This window comes from Neopsephotus bourkii, unplaced genomic scaffold, assembly GCF_033783945.1.
Source record: "Neopsephotus bourkii isolate Nb327-2 ecotype Australia unplaced genomic scaffold, CSIRO-AGI_Nbou_v1 NB_962, whole genome shotgun sequence".
Classification (NCBI taxonomy): domain Eukaryota; kingdom Metazoa; phylum Chordata; class Aves; order Psittaciformes; family Psittacidae; genus Neopsephotus; species Neopsephotus bourkii.
This window is the reverse complement of record NW_026901456.1, coordinates 4,356,983-4,377,483: the sequence shown is the minus strand read 5'-3', so window position 1 is coordinate 4,377,483 and position 20,501 is coordinate 4,356,983. Positions and strand designations below refer to the sequence as shown.

General features: G+C 45.2%; 1 protein-coding gene across 1 annotated transcript; it reads left to right on the top strand.

Moving 5' to 3' along the window:
* Positions 1 to 14,764: 14,764 nt before the first annotated feature.
* On the top strand, positions 14,765 to 16,288 carry CUNH21orf140 (chromosome unknown C21orf140 homolog). Its single transcript, XM_061359362.1, has one exon. The coding sequence runs from the start codon at positions 15,379 to 15,381 to the stop codon at positions 16,138 to 16,140; it is 762 nt and encodes a 253-aa protein (XP_061215346.1). The 5' UTR covers positions 14,765 to 15,378; the 3' UTR covers positions 16,141 to 16,288.
* Positions 16,289 to 20,501: the final 4,213 nt, after the last annotated feature.

The window sequence follows — 20,501 nt, the reverse complement described above, 5'->3', positions numbered from 1 at the left end:
AAGCTGTAGAGGTCTGCTACACTGGAATACAGAGAAAGTTACAGGCATCTGTAAGGATCAGCCAATACATGTTGGGAAAGCTAGAAAAAAGGAAGAAACAAAGAGCCTAAACTTAACTGCCTGAGACTTTTATCATGAGAATCCCTCATAACAAAATACCTAATAACAACATTTTTGCTGATTCACACACTCACACTGCATGTCTCGCAGAAAGTAGAAGCTGTCTTCTTTCATCTGATGTATTCAGTGTCCAAGCAGTTATTCAGGGCTCGCCCCTATTGCTGAGGAGGATTATTGGGAATATCTAAAGGTCCTGTAGGAAAAAAAGGTTAAGAAGAAGCGAGCCACGTGACTGAGGTGCACTGCACGGGCACATAGCAAAGACTCCTGAGCAGATGTGCTGATATGCCAGGACCATGCTGCTTCCCCTTAGCCCCAGTGTAAGATCAGGGCTGCAATGGTGCTTGGCATAAATACTCAGGGATTCAGAGGAGCTTTTTCTCACACCTACACTTAAGCGTGGAGCGAGAGGAAGAGGTCACCAGACAACCAGGACTAGCCCAAGGCCTGTTATTGCAACAGCAAAATGAAAGCTCTGGCTCTTTCTCAGACACAGAAACTTGGGCAACGCGACTCATGACACACGCAGTCTGACCCGCGAGAGAGGAAGTGTGCACTGCCTTGCACTGCGGCCATCACCTGCAGCTCTCACCCGCAGCCACAAGTCAGTGCCCCTTCCCAGCCTCTTCTAGAAAGCCAGGATGACTCAGCCATCAGTGAGAGGAAGCTGGACATGGCAGATCATCACCCTGCCCAACCAGGGTCCTAGGAGGGGGGTTTCTACATACAGCACTCTAACAAATGCTCCCCAGCTCTTGCCAGCTCTCTGCAAACTCAACATATTTCTCCTCCAGTGCTAGCTCCTCCCGTTCCCCATGGAACAGGTCTCCTATCAGCACTGCAGCAGCATGCCATGGGCATTGCGCCCTTGCCTCGTGGCAAGCCAGGCTTGCCTCTGGGACACCTTGGGGTCCTCCAGCCAACAGCAACCCCCAGAGAATTGCTGGGGGAGGGGCACCCCTCAGCATTCCTGCCTTGGGGATGGTTTATTCCTGGAGTTAATGCCTGTCAGGGCATGACCTAGATTGTTTTTGAGGAAGTCACAGCCACATGGGGCTGAGGTCCTCAGTAACCCACTGTCCCCAGTGACAAGCGTGGTCTGTTTGAAGAACTTGGTCATGTGAGGAATGCTCCATCACTCATTTTAGATCCAGACATTCCTTCATCCCACTTCCTCCGAGGCAGGCAGGTCATCCTGGCTCAACAGGAAATATCACTTGAAGATACGATCCACCTTGTATCCCATGGGGGTGAGAGCATGGAAAACAAGCTAACACGCTGCAGAGGAAAGTGTGCATGGGAAATGCTTCTAGTCTGAAGCTCATCTGGGCTTGTCCAAGTGCTTCAATAGCATGATGAGTCTTCTGTTCCTGGCTCATTCCAACCCACTAGATTTTAAAGACGTGTCTGCCCATCTTGGTCATGTCCTGCATGTGCTTCCAGGTGTCCTTGGTCCTAGAAGAGGGGAAGCATGGAGATTAGCTCAATTTCCACCAGCTCCTAAACCCCTTCTGGGGGTGGGGGGTGATTCTCACTATAGAGTAGGCAATACTCTAACCTCTAACATTTGTACAAAGTAGCCTTGCTGGTATGTATTTTTTTCATTATGTTATCTTTTATATCAAAGAAACTACATTCACAAGAGAATCAGATCATCAGCTCATGTGCCCTGGCTTACCTCCTGTAAAGCTGATGGAAAATTCCCAGCTTATTCTGGGGTCTATATGCCTTCACTGAAAGATTGTCAGAATTACTTCCAGCCCAGCTGTTACATTCATGCTCCAAAACTCTTCCTTCCTTCCTTCCTTTTTAAGGAAAGGTGACCCCTGGCACCAGCACAGACTTCCAGGGCTGTGGATGGAGGAAGGAGACTGTCACCATCAGGCAGGTGCTGAGTGCTTGTTCCCGGTCAAGGAACATAGTTGTGGCTGCATGCCTGTCTCCATCCACACTGCAGTGGGGTCCAGCCTTGTGACACACTACCCTAATTCCTGCCCTTCCCCTCACCTGGACATCTTACACTACCTCAGCTCCCTCATTCTTGGTATGGGGAATGGTATCTGGATGCTTCCTCTGACTGATGTGGGAATCTTGCTGTCCTGGCTTAGGAAGGACAAGTAGGAATCTTTCATCCTTTGCCTTGGTATGGCTGAGGGGGGAGTCTATCTCACAGCACTTTTACTGTCGTCAGGTTAGAGGCTGACACTAATCACAGTCATTAGAAAGCAAGCTCTTCTTGAGGGCATGTTGTGCCGAGAGATGGACTCATCACTCTTCCAGCCTATCTGACTCTTCTCACTGAGTAGGAAAGCTCTCAGTAGAAACCCAGGCAGTGAAACAATTCCCACCTTTGGTGTATGCTTGAGCCGGTGTCACTCATACACACAGCCTCATGCTCTGCAGGTCAGGTAGTCATCTTCACCACAGAGCTTGTTAACAGTGTTTAAACTTCTACATTTGCATTTGATTTTGATTCTAAGAAAAAGGATCATCAAATCTATGGAAGAGGTGTGAAAACAGGTGGGTTTTCCATCTCCATGCTCCAGCTAGGTAGAGGCGTGGGACAGGAGCTGCAAAGGAGCCATGCTTGATGGGGCAAGAAGACAAGGTGTGCTTCTCACCTTCCCCTCGCCCTGACCATGATTCTTCCAAAGCTGGAAATAAGACAGGAACCTCAGTGTAGCACTGGGTTTAATCTGACGAGCCCGGCAGAGAAGCTGGCTAATGAGCCACGCTGTAGGGCCACACTAACCAAGCTATGATGCTCAATGGCCCTAGCCAGCATCTCCATCCAGCTCTCTTGTGTCCTGAGGGCCCATCCACAGCCAGTTCTGGTCTCCTGCTCTGCCCAATGCCAGACCAGACAGAGCAGCCTGCTGGTGTTTTGTGCTCTCTGCTGGGTTTTGGCTCTCAGGGCGATGGTGGCTTCAAACCAGTAATACTGTTCACACCATATTTTGCTCCAAGAGGTGGGGTTGGCTGTAAAACAGATTGGCAGTGTGGTCACACTGGGGGTTATTCCCTACTACCCTTGCTGTCTGGGAACCCTGGGGTCTCGTTTCCTCCAAACCAGTAGCTCCCTGCTTTTGATTGTCTTTCTGTTTCAGTGTTTGTTAGCCAAAGGTGCAGCTCGCCCAACAATCTGCTGATGCTTTCAAAGCACTGTGTGTTATCCAGCAAAGATTAGACATGAAAAAATGAGTGGTTTGAACTGAGACTCACGGCAAGATTTATGAATCTGTCCGACTGCAGTTTAATAGCAGTAGCTGCTGTAGACACACTCTGCTGTTGTGGGGCTCTGCTTACCCTCGCTTTTAGCAGTCTTCCTCCCTCCTTTCCACAAAAGGAAAACCAGCTGGTTTATCTTTAGCTTGAGCTCTCCTCATCACTCAGCTGCCTTTACTTGTTCTGGTTACACAAAGTAGTAACACCATGCCAGCAGTCGTCTTTGGCTCCAGTGACAAAGTCTGAGTTAAATTAGAGATGTTGCAAGCCATAGATGGTGTTATGTGTTGATCTTGAAAGGGGACTTGGCTGTAAAGGGGTGTAACTCATGCTGTTTTGCCAGAGAGAGGGTGTATTAATGGAATAAAACACCCATGCCCAGCTGGCAGAACCGGATATAAGGCTGGGGCAGGAGGATGCAAGATGAAAGATAGCAAGGTTGCTCCATCCAGCATCCTCTTTCCTATTCCTGGCTACTTTCTTTCCCCATGCTTTCACCAGAGGGCTAAAGCAGGATGAGCAGGGATATAGGTGTGCACTGAACAAGGCAGCACAACTGCGCTGCCTCTTTCTTCTGGTGGGATGAGGCAGCATCAGCCGAACACATCTGGGTGACACTATGGATACAGCTGTTTTCTTTCCTACTTCTGAGAGTCGCTGACTTCAGAATGTCAGATCTGTGGTGAATAACCAAACATCACCCCAGGCCCACAGTCTGCTCTTACATGGGCTCTGTCCAGCAGCAAGTACACTCACAGAGCAGCCTTTATGGTTTATTTTGCCCAATATTGAGGCAACTGAGTCCTCATCCATGTTATTCTCACCCCCTGAATGGTAAGGGAATATAGATGACCATTTGCCTGGATCCCCCATGTAGTAGGAGCCTGACAGGCCCATAGTATCCTGTTACCACATTGCTTTGCTGACACTCCCTCATGCATAATACGCCTGTGATTACTTGCTAGAGGCAAGAAGCAGAGGCCACTCCTCTCCTATGCTCCTTAAATAGTTAAATGCATTGGTCAGCTGGGAGCAAGCCTGACAGCTGAAAGAGGTGCTGCTCCCTGGACAGAGCCAGGTCTGAATGTAAGTAAACTGTTCGATAGGTACAACCTTTCATAGCTGTTGTTATGGTGCCTGGGTTGTCTGCAACTTCTTGATCATAGTGTTAAGTAGGCACTGGTTTAAATTTTTAGTTCATTTTTTCCTTTATTTTGGATACATTTAGTGGATATGTTTTTCCTGAATTGCTGTTCTCTGAAAATCATCTCTGTTTAACACTTAAGATACTAGTCCTTTCTTTTTAAAAAAAATAAATACCTAGATATGGCATTATACATTTAGCTCTGTGTTTTTTTCTATTTTAGCATGTATTTGTGTGCATTGGGAGGGGAAAAGTCTATGCACACATATCTGTGTGCATGGGTTTATGACTACTCATGAGACAGATGATGGTGATGCCTATCTCTGATGTGTGTGAGGCACAATCTTGAACACACAGAGAAAATGGTCAAAATGGAAAAACAGTATTTAGGTTGTGGAAAAGCATTGGAAAGAGGAGCTGATAGAAAGGGGATGAGTCCCATCATGGAAAAAAAGGCTGATTTGTAACCTGGGTATCCAATATGATGATGGGGAAAAAGCAGCAATACAGATGCATTGAAGCCTGGTGGAGTACTGATGTGGCATCCCAGTATCTTTCCAGCACTGTCTGTGTCTGGGTGAGTGTCAGAGTGTGAGTGTGCACATATACACAGGCAGATGACATACAGACTTATTTGTACAAAACCATCTGAAGCCTGTTTTCTTTCTCAGAGGGGCCTGGTGTGGTACAACAGCAGTTGCTATTCCTTCCCCTAGTTATTGCTAAAGGCAGATGCTACTCTAGACTTCTTCTTTCTCATTTTGAGGTTCATACTCAGGTTCTGCTTTCCCTTAGTGTTGCACAACCTGCCTGTTAAAAATGCCCAATGTCCTGTGTGCCTGGCCTAAGGAAAATTAGGCATCTGTTTAAGTTAACGGGCAATACCCTGGCCTTTCGGCTCATTATGTCATTTGCCTCAAGCCTCTAATTATTGTTTTCTGGAGATTGGTCTCTGCTGAGCTGGTTTTCTGCTGTATTTTGTGGGGGAGGGAAAAACTGTTAAAAAAGCATAAATGCATATTCCCCCCCCCAAAAAAATGTTTTCTGTGTGGACAGGATGTTCATGCAGTGAAGTGGCACATGGCTCAGCAGTACGCACGCTGGCAGATTATTTTGAATGCCACCTCAACATATAACCAGTTTCACTCCTCTAGAGCAGAAAATCCCGTATTCCTTAGAACACAGTGTCTGAGGAACAGCATGTCAGAACACTGTACTTTTGTATTCAGTTTAACAACTTGTTCACATAGCTAAAGGACCAGTCCCGCTCCAGTGGCGGCAGGAATTGAGCAGCCCATGCCAAGAGACTCCAAATGGCCACGTGGGAGCTGCAGCTCCCTACTGGATATCATCTTCCTGAATATCAGAGGGACAGCCCATCTAGCCACTGTCCTGTCTCCAGGGCTCTGCAGAAGAGCTTGAGGTGACCCCTAAAGCAATATAATGACTGTAGAAGAAGTCCCTCAACAAAATGCAGGCAGCCGTAGGCACTGGGAGTAATATACATGGATAAGAGCGATTAAAGCTTAGTCTCACTTTTCTGGGATAGAAAATGAGTATAGCTGTGGTAAATGAGTACAAGGTAGTGTAGGGAAGTATAGAGGGTGGGTTGTTTGGGGTTTTTTGCAGTGGGATTGCAGAAAGTTAGGAAATTCATCTGTCAAGAAGAGTTCTGGTACATTTCTGAACTTTGGTCCTCTGCAATGTGGGTAGCTTATCATGGCATTAGCCAAAAAACCCAGGGCAGCCAGTTCAGCAGAACAGACTGGAGAAGGCAGAGAAGGGAAATGTGGGTTTGGGAAGCAACAGAGAAAATATTGTTATCAGAAAGTCAATTCACTTTCAGTTAATCTTTCTCAGAATAAAACTATTACCTAGTTTTCAGCCAAGGTATAAATCACTTTTTCTCACATTGTGCCCTCTGAAAAGGGGAACGCCAAGACAAATTTCGCTTCTGCAAAGTGTTGTGATTGATTATGGAGTTCTACTGCAGCCAAAGTAGGTGTAGTCAGATTGACCTTGGGCAGAACAGAGAAGATGTACGGGCAAGTTTACTTCTATCTGGCTTAGAATCTGGAAGGAATCTTGCTTTTCTATTTTTCTGTATAGACCAAAACATCCTGGTTAGCTAAAGGCCATACTCTACCTGAACTGTGTGGTCCCACACACCCACTGTTGCTGCAATTCATTATATTCCCCCAGGTACAGCTCCAGCTCCCATGCTGCGGTTGTAAATCTCCGCGCACCTCTGTGAATGGGTCCCATGTAAGCTCTGCACTTAAACTCACACAGCCACCAGGTGGTTATTTGGCCATTAATAGATTCCAGGCAGACCAGTCACAACCCAGCCAGCAGAGTAAACACATTCATTAAAAGGTAATCGTTGCAAGAAGGAGGAAACCTAACCAGGAATAGACAACCTTAATCATCCAGGATGTTCAGGCAATTTCAGACACCCAATCAGCACTTCAGTGGTCTGGTGATGGGCTTATCCCAGCTGGACCAGAGAGGAAATGCCTGACTTCCCTGAGTCAGGAGTAGTGAACATCCCAGTGTGAAGCACAGGGAGAGAAGACAGAACATCTCTTGCCATCAGTGCTTGCAAACAGGATGAGAAAGGGAAGGAGGCTGCCTGCCAGGGATGCCAGCCGCCCAGACCTGGAGTTCAGGTCACTATCTTCTTCAAGAGTAACCCTCATTTTAACACTGCCGAACGTCTTTGGAGTGACTGTCAGGCAGAGCTGCGCTGAGGGAGCTTTCCCTAGTCCCCATCAGAAATCTTGCAGAGCTTTTTATTCTGTTATTCTTATTTAGCTCTTTAAATGGTCCCTCCTGTGAGGTTTAAGGGAGCGGTCAAATCTGCAGGTCCTGTAAACCACCAGGGCTCTTGCTGCAATACATGGGGTTGCAGACTCAGTTTGTACAGACTCTTTGCAACATCAGACCTACACAGGTTAATCAGTGCTGGCTGAAAAGCAAGGAAAACTGCAACAAGGAAAGTGAATGACTTTAAATTAGCAGAAGTTGCACATTTGGAATGAAACTCTTGGCTGCTTTTTACAGCTGGGCAGGACCAGATTTATACAAAGGTTTTCTAAGAGTATCAGATGCTTCCCAAAGAAAGGGGTTTCAGAGAACCAAAAGTTATACATAGATTTACATCAAAATTGGAAAATTGCTGTTGCCAAAAGAAAAAGTTTATTTTTTGGATGTGGGATTGGGAGATGGAGTAAAAAAAAATTTTATTTTGGGTTTTTTCAGAATGGAAAGATTTCATGATTTACTTAGAGGCAACGATTGAAGTTCTTCTTGTACTAATAATGACTTAAAAAAAAACTCATTAAAAAAAAAGACAACCTCAATAAACATAATTTGGCAGAAAATAATTTCTCAAGTTTCCTTCTCAACAAGATAACAAATTTGCATTGGTTTGGATTCGTTTAGCTCCTTCCCACAGCTCTTTTTCAATTCAGCAGGTTTTACTGTGGATGATTTAGCTCCATTCAGTAGCCAGAGCTATAACAGCAGTACTGTTCTCTCTCACCTTTGTGGTGTTACTGTTTGAATTATACCAGTACCTGAGAACAACTCATCCTGTTTCCACTGAGATAGTCGTTGCAATTGGCAGTGTTATTACCATGTCCTGATTTTGATGGTACACCACCAGCAAAACAGTCTCAGGGAGTAGTATGTGCCTGTGCATGTACACACATCTTTCATGCAGAAAGCTGTTTCTTCTTTGAATTCTTGTGCTAACTTGCCACTGACTTTCACCATGGCTCTCTGCATGCAAGACAAGCAGCTAAAGGATATAGCCAAATGCAGCTAGCTACACAGTAGAGGAGAGGAAACAGTGTGCGGTACCTGAGTAGAAGATACAGGTGTGCATTAACCTGCTAAGTTGGTTCTTTTGTTTTGCTTAGCTCTTGCAGCCAGAGTGGAAGCTTAAGATGGCTCTCAGCAACCACACGAACAGCAGTTCGGTCATGCCGAATTTACTCCACATGTTTGTAGAACAAAAGAAGACTCTTCGGTTCAATAATTACAGCAACCCAGCCTTGGAGATGCAAGAGGAGTTAATGGCCTCATTCTATATCCTCATAATCATTGGGTTTTTTGGCTTTCTTCTCTTTGTCATGATGCTCAGCAATATTGTTTCCAGCAAGCCTGAAAACTACATGGACTATCTCTATTCTGGGAAGTTTAACTCTCCAAAAAGCAAGGTGGAGCTTCCAGGAAAAGACAGCAAAGACACTTTCATAATTATCAACAGTGCTGCCTTACTGGAGCTGCAAAGGCAGGATGGGAAGAACAACCCTGGGTCTGAGCTTCCAAGCACAGATGCAGCCCTGAAAAATGTATGAAAATGTCTTCTTTTTATTAACTTTCTATTGTGCGTACGGAGCCTAAACATGGATATTTTTGGTTCATGAAAGCAAGAAAACGAGGAGCTGTGCCAGGACAAACGCCAACCGGTCTTGTGCAAGCTTCCCACGTGCAGCCGCGGAGGTACCCAAGTACAACCTGTGTTATTACAGCCCCAGGCCGTTGGAGAAGAGGCTGGAAATCAAGTCCTTGATGGCCCAGCTCTTTCATGGCGGTTTCTATCATCTGTTTTTATGGCTTGTCTCTCAGGACAATGGAAGGCCTTCCTTTGCACGCTGTTGCTTCAAGCAGGGCCAGTACATTTCCAGCTGGGGCACTGTTGGTGTGTCTGTTTGCTGTTATTATTCATTCACTTATTTATCTGGGGGGGTCAGAGCAGCCAGTTTGGCCATGGGGTGCACCCTCACCACCACACCAGGCACCTGGAGGTGAAGGCAAGCTGACCCATGTCTGATCTTTATGGAAGGAGGGTTATTCCAAGGGTTTGGAAGCACATGTCAAACTTGAACTTGCTTGCTTGCTTGGCAGGCTCGGTCTGCAAAGGGTTTTTGACAGTGGTCATGCATTTCTCAGCAGCTCTCTCCCTGCATGCCAGCCCTATACTAAATAAACCCTAAGATACTGAGGAGGACCAAGACATCCTGATGTTTCTCCAGAGTCCCTCCCCAGGCCCACATGGACAGCACTGGGGCTGACAAACCACGGCTGCAGCCCTCAGGGTTGTGCCACCATTGTCTCAAATAGCCCCCAACAAATTCCTTTGGTGTTCAAGTGCTAAGCCCCTCATCACGAGATTCCACCGAGTCTGCAGCCCTTGCTTCATCCTCAGGGAGTAGACAGTAAGCAGAGGAGTGCCATGATGGTTTTAGGGTGTCTTCTGTAGGCCAGCAAGCCTCGGCAGACATAAGAAAGGGGGGAGTTGTCCACCACAACACACGCTTGGAGGTGTTCAGTCCATGTCCCGTGGAGTCCTGACATACAGGGGTCCAGGGCACGCAGCTGTGGAGAGGCAAATGTTGGCAGCAGCCTTCAGCTTCTGATTTTTGGTCCACATATTCATTGGAAAAAGGTCTGGAGTCTGCAAATCAAAATGATGGAGACTGGTGGTGCAGGTACTCCAAGAACTTTAGGGCATTTCGTTACAGAAGCAAAAGTCCCATAAAATGGTGTGCCCGTGGGGTGGGTGTTGTTGGCTCCACTCAGCCCCCTTTATGTAGCTTTGTGTGTTTGCTTTTTGCTACTGACAGGAAAAGAAATCTTAACTATTTTGTACCCTAGGAAACATTATTTCCTAACTTTTCTTAAGCAGGTTTTTACTCTCTCTGTAGCTTCACATTTTGCCACTGTGATTTGTCTTTCTTCTTTCTTTTTAATGTATCTATCTTCATCTGCTATGATATAGTATTATTATCATGGGGTTTTGCCACTGTTTGAGCCAAGCCAACTGCCTGGAAATGATTTACTACATGTGGGCCATTTCCTTATAGGGAGTTTCCAGAGCCTGATCTTGTAAGGCATGTTCCAAGGCTGATACTTCCAGCTGATAGCCAAGATGAAATCCACACTGCTCTCTTGGCTTTCCACACTTCTTTGAATTCCAGAGATTCGGCTTTCCAACACAGACATCTCCTTTTTTGGACAGGTGCATATTCCTCAGACACTGTCTCCAGCAGAAGCCAGTTAAGCAGTTGAGTTAGTTTTGGACCCCATTTCCTTTGGCTTCATTACCATGTCTGGTTTAACAACTGCTTGGTTTCAGGCAGGATCTGCTATTTATGCTCGCTGCTTTTGACTGCACTCAGTAGCCATGCTCCAATTACAGCAGCTCAGCTATTCAGACCTGAAAAATGAGAGGTGCTTTGAAAGCACAAAAAACACATTTTCAGTTCCAGGTTTGTTCCTTCTACCCATGTGGAAGTGTTCCAGAAGGTAGCAAGTATCCCTGTCCATTCTGGAGAAGGATCTATTTCTGCCTGGTGCCAGCACTGAGAGAAGACTTCAGCATGGCTTCCAGCAGTAGTGACAGTTCCTCCTGTCTATCAGTTCTCCAGTTTATCAACTTTTCCAACCATGCAACAGTGCCAAGAAACCTGTGGCTGTGATGGCACCAAAACGGGAAGGCTGATAAGGTCAACCTTGGCATAGTCCCTAATGCTGGAATACAAACTTCACCATTCCTCACGAGGTGTCATGCTGGTCCTTGTGGGAAACCACCAGCAGTTGTTCTAGCTCTGTTCTGAGGAGTTTAGGGCTCTCACTTCAGGTGTGGGCTTCATTTATTTTCTGAAGTTTTCATCTTTTTTCTGTTTCCATCCCGAGGCCACCTTTGATTTTTGGCAACTGCTTCTCTTATTGGTTCCCCATAAGGGACTAAGAGCTAAAATTACACGCTTTTTGGAAGTCTTATTATTTGACACCAGTAATACTACCCTGGCATGGGACTGACTTCAGGTAGTGTTCAGGACTTCATCAGACAAATAGGAGGGAAAACAGGTTATTTAAATGGGATATGGTATTCGTTAGAAAAAGAATCCTAATTGTTTTCACTCCATGTAAGACTAGAAGAGAACCAAATTCCCTGTAGAATAGTGTTGGTTTTGGCAAAAAAAAAAAGGAAAAAAATCTAACTTACAAAACATTTTATTTGGGTAAAAATAAAATGTTGAATTTCAAAGTTAGCAACTTATTTTAGCTGCTGCATGCAATATAATACAGCAGTAAAATCATCCACTGTTTCCTTAACATCATGCCTACTGTTTATGTGTATTTCATTATGTTCTGTATTTCATTATCTTTTTATTTGGCATTTTAAAATAAAGGGGTTTTGATGATTTTTTAGCTTGTGTATAGAATGTGGTGACTCGTAACCTAATCACATAATTACTACTGAAATGGGTAATTGGTATGTAACTGATAATTTGTAGCCTAATTGCTACATTAATAGGGACTTTGTTCGTGGGTAATTGGTAAATTTGTTATTTATCTCAGTGGCACAATGGAATTTGGTGAAGCATCAGAAAAGTGCACTGGAGGGAGAGGTGTGTGTGTGTCACTGTTCAGCCCCAACTTTTGTACCCAGGCAGTGATGGAGGAGCTGGCATACAGCAAGGGCCAGGCCTCCCACCTCCTTCCCAGGGGGAACAGGAGGCTGCTGACCCTGCTGAGTGCTGATGCCCACACCCCCAGTGTTCAGGGCACTGCCTTACTGCCAGAGGCAGGTCTTAATGGCAGGGCAGCAGGGTGAGAGCAGGAGACTCCAGTGCAGTGTCTGAAGGATAAGAGAGCAATCACAAGTGCCCTTTCCCATATCCCAAATACACTCTGGCTACACCAGTGATTTTGCACTGTTTGGCCTTGATAGGGAATGGCAGAAGTTTAAAACTGCAAAAGAAGGGAAGGTCCCTGACCCCAAGTGCTCACTGAATAGACATGTAGACATGGGGTGGAAGGGAAAACAGGCCAAAAGTACCTCAGCAGACTAAAGGTATCACGAGATATAAAATATGTAGTTTGGGGTCTTGGTCTAGTGCTTTATGTCTGCTGCCAAGTTCTTTAAATGATGGTGAGATGCTGGGACCATGAATAATGGTTTTCAAAGCAGGTTAACAGCTGGGTTTATGTCATATATGTGTATGAATGGGACAAATGAGAATCCACTTCTTAAATAGTTACTTTGAAAAAGACATGAAAGTAGTCCATTCCTCCCATGTCACTAATATCAGCTGCATTATCATTGGTATTTCCATAACCAGTTAGGCTTAAACCAATTCATGGGGGCTGAAGAAACCAGGGCCAGCCAAAGACACAGGCAGCGTGATGCCACCTGACAAAAGAGCATCACCATGTCCTTCCGGGATAGAACCACAACACAGTGACACAAACCGTGCCCGTGCCTAAGGCCTCACAGGTAGAAAAGCTGGTTTGCACCTCCCTTGTCAAGTCCCTTCATTGGCACATGAAATCACAGACAGGCACTCAGCCTACACAGCAGGCTTTGTCACTCAGCATTTGCCCTGATGCTGCAAAACTGCAAAAGCCTGGAGTGACAGAGCAATGGTTTGCTATAGGGAGTCCAAACTGAGGAACATCAAGCCTAATTTTCCCGGGCAGCCCCGGTGGTACCTGCATGTGTGGTCCAGTTCAGAAGAGGACTGTGCTTTTGACCACTTCTGGTGTGTCTCAGATTGCCTCATGAAGTAGTCTCAGAGCACACAGATAAACTGGGCACTAGGAGCTGGCTATCAGACTGCATTGGACAGCAGCACAGAGCTGTTGCTTGCTCCTGGTGACAGGGTTAGATCTCAGAGAAACAGGACAGACAGTGTTAAAGCTCTCCATAGCCAGCCATGGCCAGAAGGTCTCAGGGACAAGAGGGAGGAGAGGATGGGTAAGCCCTACTTCACTTTCGTATCTGGGGACATTGCTTGGATGCTACCACAGTTGCTTCCCTGACTTGCTTCCTGTTGATGTCTATTCACATTCAGAAGGATGCTACCACAGTTGCTCACCTGACTTGCTTCCTACTGGTGTCCATTCACATTCAGAAGGTAGCTAGAAAGCAAGAGTAACAAAAGCAACGTGTCCTTTCTGTGTCTGTCTCAAGGATGGCATGCTCCAACTCATGCGTAATTAAGTAAATCCTCTTTGGGAGGAGACAAGGAAATGACACCTTCAATTTAGGTAACAGGGGATATGATTTGTGGTTCCAGTGGGTGTCACAGGTGGAATGATTGTCACAGGCACCAAGAAGAATTAGGGAACAAGATTTCTTTACAGGTAGTTCTTTTGACACTTTACATCCAGTTCTTGAAAAGTGAGGTCCCTAAATCGGCATTCTGAGGGACCTCAGGCCCTAATCAGGCCTCTAAACATGTGCTTTTCAGAACTAATAAGAACCCAATAACTCCAGTAGGACTACTCATGTCAGGTTATCCTCCTGGTATATATCTATTAAGGACAAAAACTAACAGTAAAAGAGAAAAGTATATCACCTAATACAGATGAGTCAATATTATTTTATGTTGTATTCTCATGTGAATATACACTAAATATTTTTCTTCATATGTGTGCAGTCCAAATCTGCCATCATTATGCACCTGGCTAACAAACCACATAGGCTTCTTTCTGGGGATAAACACTTCTTCTTATATTAAATTTTAGACTTCTGTTCTCCATGTGATGCTGCTAACATAATGTGCCCCATCATTCATCTGCCTCAGAAAGGAGAGAGAGCATCCAGACAGCTGAGCTAGACCACACTGGCCATGTCCATCTTCAGACATTCTTTGATTCACAGTTTCACACTGCATTGGAAAGAAGGAAACCTGTTCCAGAGGCAATGATGTGGACTGTCAGGTATCTCAGTTTCAGAGGTGGGCAAGGAAACACATGCCATCAACAGAGACTGACACATTTGTGTTGCTCAGCCCCATCTGGCAGGCTGACAATGCTACCAGCTTTCACTCCCAGCCTCGTAGGTACAGCTAAGTGTAAGCAATCCAAGTCTTGTACTGACAGGCTTGGTCCCACGGTAAAATTCTGTATATGCATCTGCAGATAGGAGGAGGGAGAGGTAAGAAACCATATGGGTCAAAACAGTCTTTACTTTCTGCTGCTCCATAACCTTCCCCAGGTGGACACTTGTTGCTCTCAGTGTGCCTGCGCACACATCGCCACACACACATGTACACATCTTCACCTGGCTGTTCCATCTCCACAGGCTGGCTGCAGCCCTGACTGTGCCACATGCTCCTGTATCCCTGTGCAACTTGCCATGGCAGCAGGGTAGTACCTTCAGTTCAGCCTGTGTGTTCACACAACGCCACACCATCAGTTCTCTTTTACCCTCATAATCTCCTCTGTTTCTCTGAAGGTGTTGCTCACCCTTGGACACGGTGATGGTGTTGGTGTCAGGCACAACACAGGTCCTTCAGAGGTTCATAGCTACGGCCAGCACAAAATGGAGAATTGGGAGCACAAAGTGGGAACCTAAGAGGACTCCAGAAAACAAATTGCTCCTAAAGCACCCTGCAGCAATGTCTGAGGTATCACTTATTTCTTCTCTCTTCAAGGCCTGGAGCTGGGTAGGCTGAGCATGGTGGACCTCACATAGGTTGCTGTGCTGGCGGGTGCTAGGCACCATGCAGCACCTCACAATGCTGCTGAGATTAGCCCTGCCCATCAGAGAGGTGCGTATGGGGGCCCAGAAGTCCTCCTTCCCCAGTAATAAGACACCTGGGATTCATCCCCCACCTCTGCCTGGGGGATTTGAAGGCCACATCCTCCACGAGGGCACATGCTTACCAGAGAGGAGCAAATGATTTCTACCACTGGTCTCAAAGCTTAGGCTTTGTTTTCCAAGATACCTTTTAAATCAACCACCTGAAAGCCCCTGTGACGCTGCTGCAGGTTAGTTGTTACGCTGTAGAATAGTACCGGGACAACGGGCACATTGTGACCTCTGCAAGCATCCCGCGTGAGCCTTGAGACACCAGCACACAGGCATGCAGCGCTTTGCAAATCCGCTCCTCCGGCATGTACTTCCCAGGGGCTGTTCTGATGCTGCTCAAAAGCAGCAGTGCCTGAAGTATTTAAGATCTCTGAGGACACTGCAGTTCAATGGCTTCAACACTGTTTTTTTAGGGGAAACAGATATTCCAGAGAGTCTTATAACAGGAGAAAAATCATCTGAGGAAGACGACCTGCGTTGGCCGATATGGACACTTGTTCATGCTGGCACCTGTCAAGGGTGGGTGCCCTGGCAGTACAAACTGCTATTAAGAGATGACCTGCCCACCCGTCAGCAGAATGGGGCTTTTCAGGAGTTGTGTGAGTCTCTGACTACATCCCATGGGAAGTGTGTAATTGTGACGAGGGATAAAACACAGCTGAGGCGTGTGGGGGCAAAAGATGGCAAGGAGACGGAGATGGAAACTCTGCCACCAGCACTACCAGCGATCCACATAGCCAGCATTAAATGTTGCCCCGAAGTTGCTAGAGCAAATGGCCATGAGCTTCTTGTTGTGCCTTCATCTTACAACTACCTCTACCCAATGGACGTTGCCTGGTCTTCTTTGAAGTGGTTTATTATGAACAACAGGAATAACTTTTCTCTGAGGTCTATTGAGAGGACCCCCTCCTATAGGTGTATCCTCCTGAGTGATTTAATTGTTAAAGGACTGGAGAACATGACCCCAAACAAATGGAACGCAGCGTTTAACAGAGTGAAGAGATGGGAGAACTACTACCTTGGTACACTTTCTTAACTGGTTCTTCCCGCAGTCAGGCTTCAGATGTGTTTTGATTAGTGTTGAATGAGCTATCCTGCTCTAGCCCTGCCAACCTCTTTCCTTCGAAGAGTGTAAAAACCTAACAGACCACATGTCAATAGCACTAATAAAAGATTTAAATGCATATGTTTCATTTTAGGAGTATTCCATGACTAGGTTGATATGTTTGGGCTGTGAAGGGACAGTTCATTTCTCTTATAAAAAAAAATGGGCCAAACCATGCCTCAGATCCAGTTTAGCCAGCCTTCTGCATAAGTTCCTCTTTTATGGGAGTCATAAGACCAGATGTAAATGCCCTCAATTTTGAGAAATCCTGGGCTGCAAAGTCAATTCTGTAGGTCAAGCTTGTCTCTGATGCCAATCTGCTCCTGAGCAGGGAATATGCTGGACCATGACTGGCACCAGAATTCACAGCTTAAAGAAGTCTGAAGAATTTAATGTGACTTTCCTATTGTATATGCATTAACATCTGATATCAGCTCAGTAGTTCATTACACTGAGTACCTTGCTTGCAACAACGGCTTGCAAGAGGCAAGAAGCAGTGACAGGTAAAATGTGTTTTCCTAAAAGGGGAGTTCCTTTTGAAGCCTAACAATTAGTAGTTGGTTCAGGCTTTAAAGCCTGAAGAGCTCAGTCTCTCAGGATAAAATACGGCACACATCATTGGAGATTTCTTTTATCCATGACAGTGTTTACTGAGATGCAATGATTTCTCATGACTCTGAGAATGAAAGCAATGAAAGAGCAATGAAAGAAGTATTTCTTAACAGCAGTTTTTTCAAGTTCATTGAACAATTTGGTCTTTCGAAAGTGGATCCCAGTTTGCAATCTCTGTGTTGCTCATTACTGGGTATGGGTTTATTGTGCACTTCTAGGAGAACTAAGATCATAAAAAGTTATGAGATGATTCACAGTTTCACTAAAACATTTCAATACAGTGAGGCAAATCTGTGCAGTTTTTATTTCTTTGTGTGGAAACCAACAGAACAAGCATTGTGATGAGGAGTGGCAGAGAGATATCTAAAATAGGGAGTCTCATCTACCTTCAGAACAATCCACACATGTAACTCTCTAGAGCTGAGATGTAAATAAGCAGAGAAAAATAATCATATTCACTTCATACTCATCAGCAAAGACATCTGCTCATTTTTCACAACTCTGGATGCAGCAGAGAATGGAAAATTAGCTGCTTCAAATGCACGGGGGAAAGAGGAAAGGGGAAAGGGGGGAGACTTTGTTTTTATTGTTCTGACACCATGAGCCTGAAGAGAATTTCACATTGGCTTGAAGCAGCAATTGGTTGACTAAATATCAATGAATATGAAGAGGTATGAAATGAGCATGAGGAAAGAAACAGGCCTGGTGTCTCTTTACCACCAGGTAGGCAATAACTGCACTGTAGCTTGGTTTCCTTAAGAAATAAATGATGCACACCCCATTTTCCCAATGACTGTTTACCTTCACCCCATGACACTGCACTATCACAGTATCACAGTAGGTTAGAAAAACCCAAAAACACACCAACCCCCCCACAACACCAAAAACACTATCTAATTGTCAGTGTACTAATTGAAGTAACAGCGTGCTATAGTCAAAATCAGCACAAACCTGATGACTTCATTGCTGTGTTCTGCACTCACATGAAGAAGAATGAGACCAAAGCTCAATGGAGCATAGTCCCAGGCCCAGTAAGGCCTCACTGCAAGTCAGCCTTACCAGTCTCTGCTGTAATGGCTTACACAGATGCGGATTTAGGGCTGCATTGCAACACTTCTTCATTGGTAGGGTGTTTCTTCTGCCAACCCTAATTCACAGTGGAGTCCATGGGACCAGGTGCAGAATCACCTGCTTTTCATCCATCTTAGCAACAAGGAAGTATCAAAAGGAAATTGTTTGTGTCACAGGGATTTATCAGTCTTTTCTGGATTGTATTCTTCAGTAAAACGAGGATGAAGCCTCCATGAAGGGTTCCATGGAAATGAGCATGAGGAAAGAGGAAGTGTTTGGTGCCACATCTCCTAGAGAGCAAGGGGAAAGCATCTTTTTCCTGCAAAGGTATGGGAAAGCCTCACTAAACACCTTCACTCTTCCCAGCCTCCAGGTGGGAGGTTGGGGACTGGTGAAACTTTTCTACCCAGCTCTACTTAAATGTGTTTGTAAACCCCTAGGCATGATAAGGAACCAAGTTCATCTGAAATCAAATGAACTTTGGTATTTTATATAAAATCCTCTGAGATGAGTCCTCTTCTTTCTTCCTCCCTCCCCCCTTCACTGCTGCAAAACGTAATTACAACCCATGTTTTCTATAAAACGCTGTAATCCTTTGCACTGAAGAAAAATATTGTGGCTCATACGGTTCTGACTCAACTGGTAATTTAGGATGACAAGCAATTCCTTTAACATATGACTAAACAAGCTAATAGGAGGATGTTACCAAATAGCATGCACCTTATTCAAGAGCACTTGAAATAACATGCATGAGTCTAATATCTTCTTGGTAGGGTTTTAAGTACTTATTATTTTATCAGGTTTGCTCTTGTACACTTGACCACTGTGGGATGTCAAAGCAAATCTCTTTGTTCCCACCCAGGACTCCCTCTGTGTGCCTGAAATGCACCACTAGAATAAAATGATTAAAGTACTTTTGCATAAGGAGGAGAGGAAGATGCAAATGTGTATGTTGATGAAGAAGCTATAACAGATGTCCCTCTGCTCCAAACTAGCTGGAATGCAAATCACCTGAATTTTCATTATGTCGCACTGACTAATTACTTCTAAATGCTTTTCCAAGCCTCATTTTCATGGAAAAAAAGCATTTCTTTTCCTCCAGCTCATGAATCAAGCCTGCACTGACTGGCTCAACACATTTTTGTCCCTATTTTCAAGCCCTCTGTCCTAATAGCATGCTGCAGTCCAGGGTGTGGACAGGACAAATGCACTTGGGTCACAGAGGCCTAAGCCAGGGATGCAATGATAGGACACAAGGTTTGAGTTTCTGTTGACTGAGCAGGCAGAGTGGGGCCCATTTTGTGCCACGTCTGAGTACTGGGAGAAGGCTGGGTGGGTAGGTAGTGGAAAGGCAACCAACATTGCTCAAAGCCCACCCTCTGTCTCTGTGAACTTGTTCCTTGATGTTTCCTTCTGCAGTGACCATGCAGAGGAGATATGGAGAGACATGCACAGAGGAAAGGAGACTAGAGGGAAAGATGTTCTATGTAAGAAATGCAAACTAAGAAAACTGTTTCTGAAAACAAATACATGTTAGGACTATATTCATTTATACAACTTAAATGGCACTTAAGCATCAGTGTCTGACATTTCCTGTTGGCTAGCTCTAAGCCTCCTCAAATCAATGAGAAACACTAGGCCAGGAAATTAGTCTGAGTTTAGGCCAGAGGACTATGAGTCACAGTAAGTCCAAAGAGCCATAGGACTAGGAAAGCACCACTGTTAGAAGCTGAGGCATTGGAGAGCAAAACCAACAAATATGATGAAGCCCAGGAAAAAAAGAAATTAATAAAGAAGGATAATCATTCATGCTGTGTTTCTAGTGAAAATAGGAAGAAACTATTTACATTCTCTGCTCTGTGACAGCCATCTCAAGAGCCTTTGGATAGACTGGAAACAGTCTCGCAGTCAGGCAGCCTTTGATGCCGGTACACACAGACATTTTCAATAACTCCCTCATCAGATTCACAGAAGGAGAAAAACATGCCATATGGAGATACACATGAATACATGCTTAATCACTTATTTGTGCCCAAACAAACTTTTTCTCTACAGGAACATATGAGGAGTCTGTTGCTATGGGGTAACTGTTCTGGCAACTACCAGGTATTTCTGTATTCAGCTGGAGAAGGGCCAGCTGGTGCTCCGATTACTCCCAAGACTGCTACACACATATGCCAATCAAGGCCCATCTGAGTCTAGATTATGTGCTGGGCTTGCTCCAGTAGCCAAACCAACCAGCTTCAAAAGGCAAAGCCAAACTGTGGAGTGACATGGATTGTGCATAAATATCCAGCCACCTCCAAGTCCCCACAGTCACGTACAGTCACCCTAGTCAAAATGGCTTTTGGCACATGTACAAGGAGGGAAACTTAAACTCAGGTTTTAGAAATTCTGCCTGACCTGTCTCTGCACGCTCATGTAGGTCGTGCATTTCTTTGTTTTCCACTTTATCAGGAGTGTGTCAGACACAAGACTGTCACAGGGTAGTCAACTCCTTCCTGTGAGGTCTATCAGCTTCTCACTGAATTTGACTTGAAGGCTGAGGTTAGTACACAGTTAATGAACAGGGAGATGGTGCAACAAATTGACGCATCTTTGGAAGCAGT

Excerpts from the sequence above, each read along its gene's own strand:
- CUNH21orf140 (XM_061359362.1), top strand. The coding sequence starts at position 15,379 with ATGCAGCGCTTTGCAAATCCGCTCCTCCGGCATGTACTTCCCAGGGGC.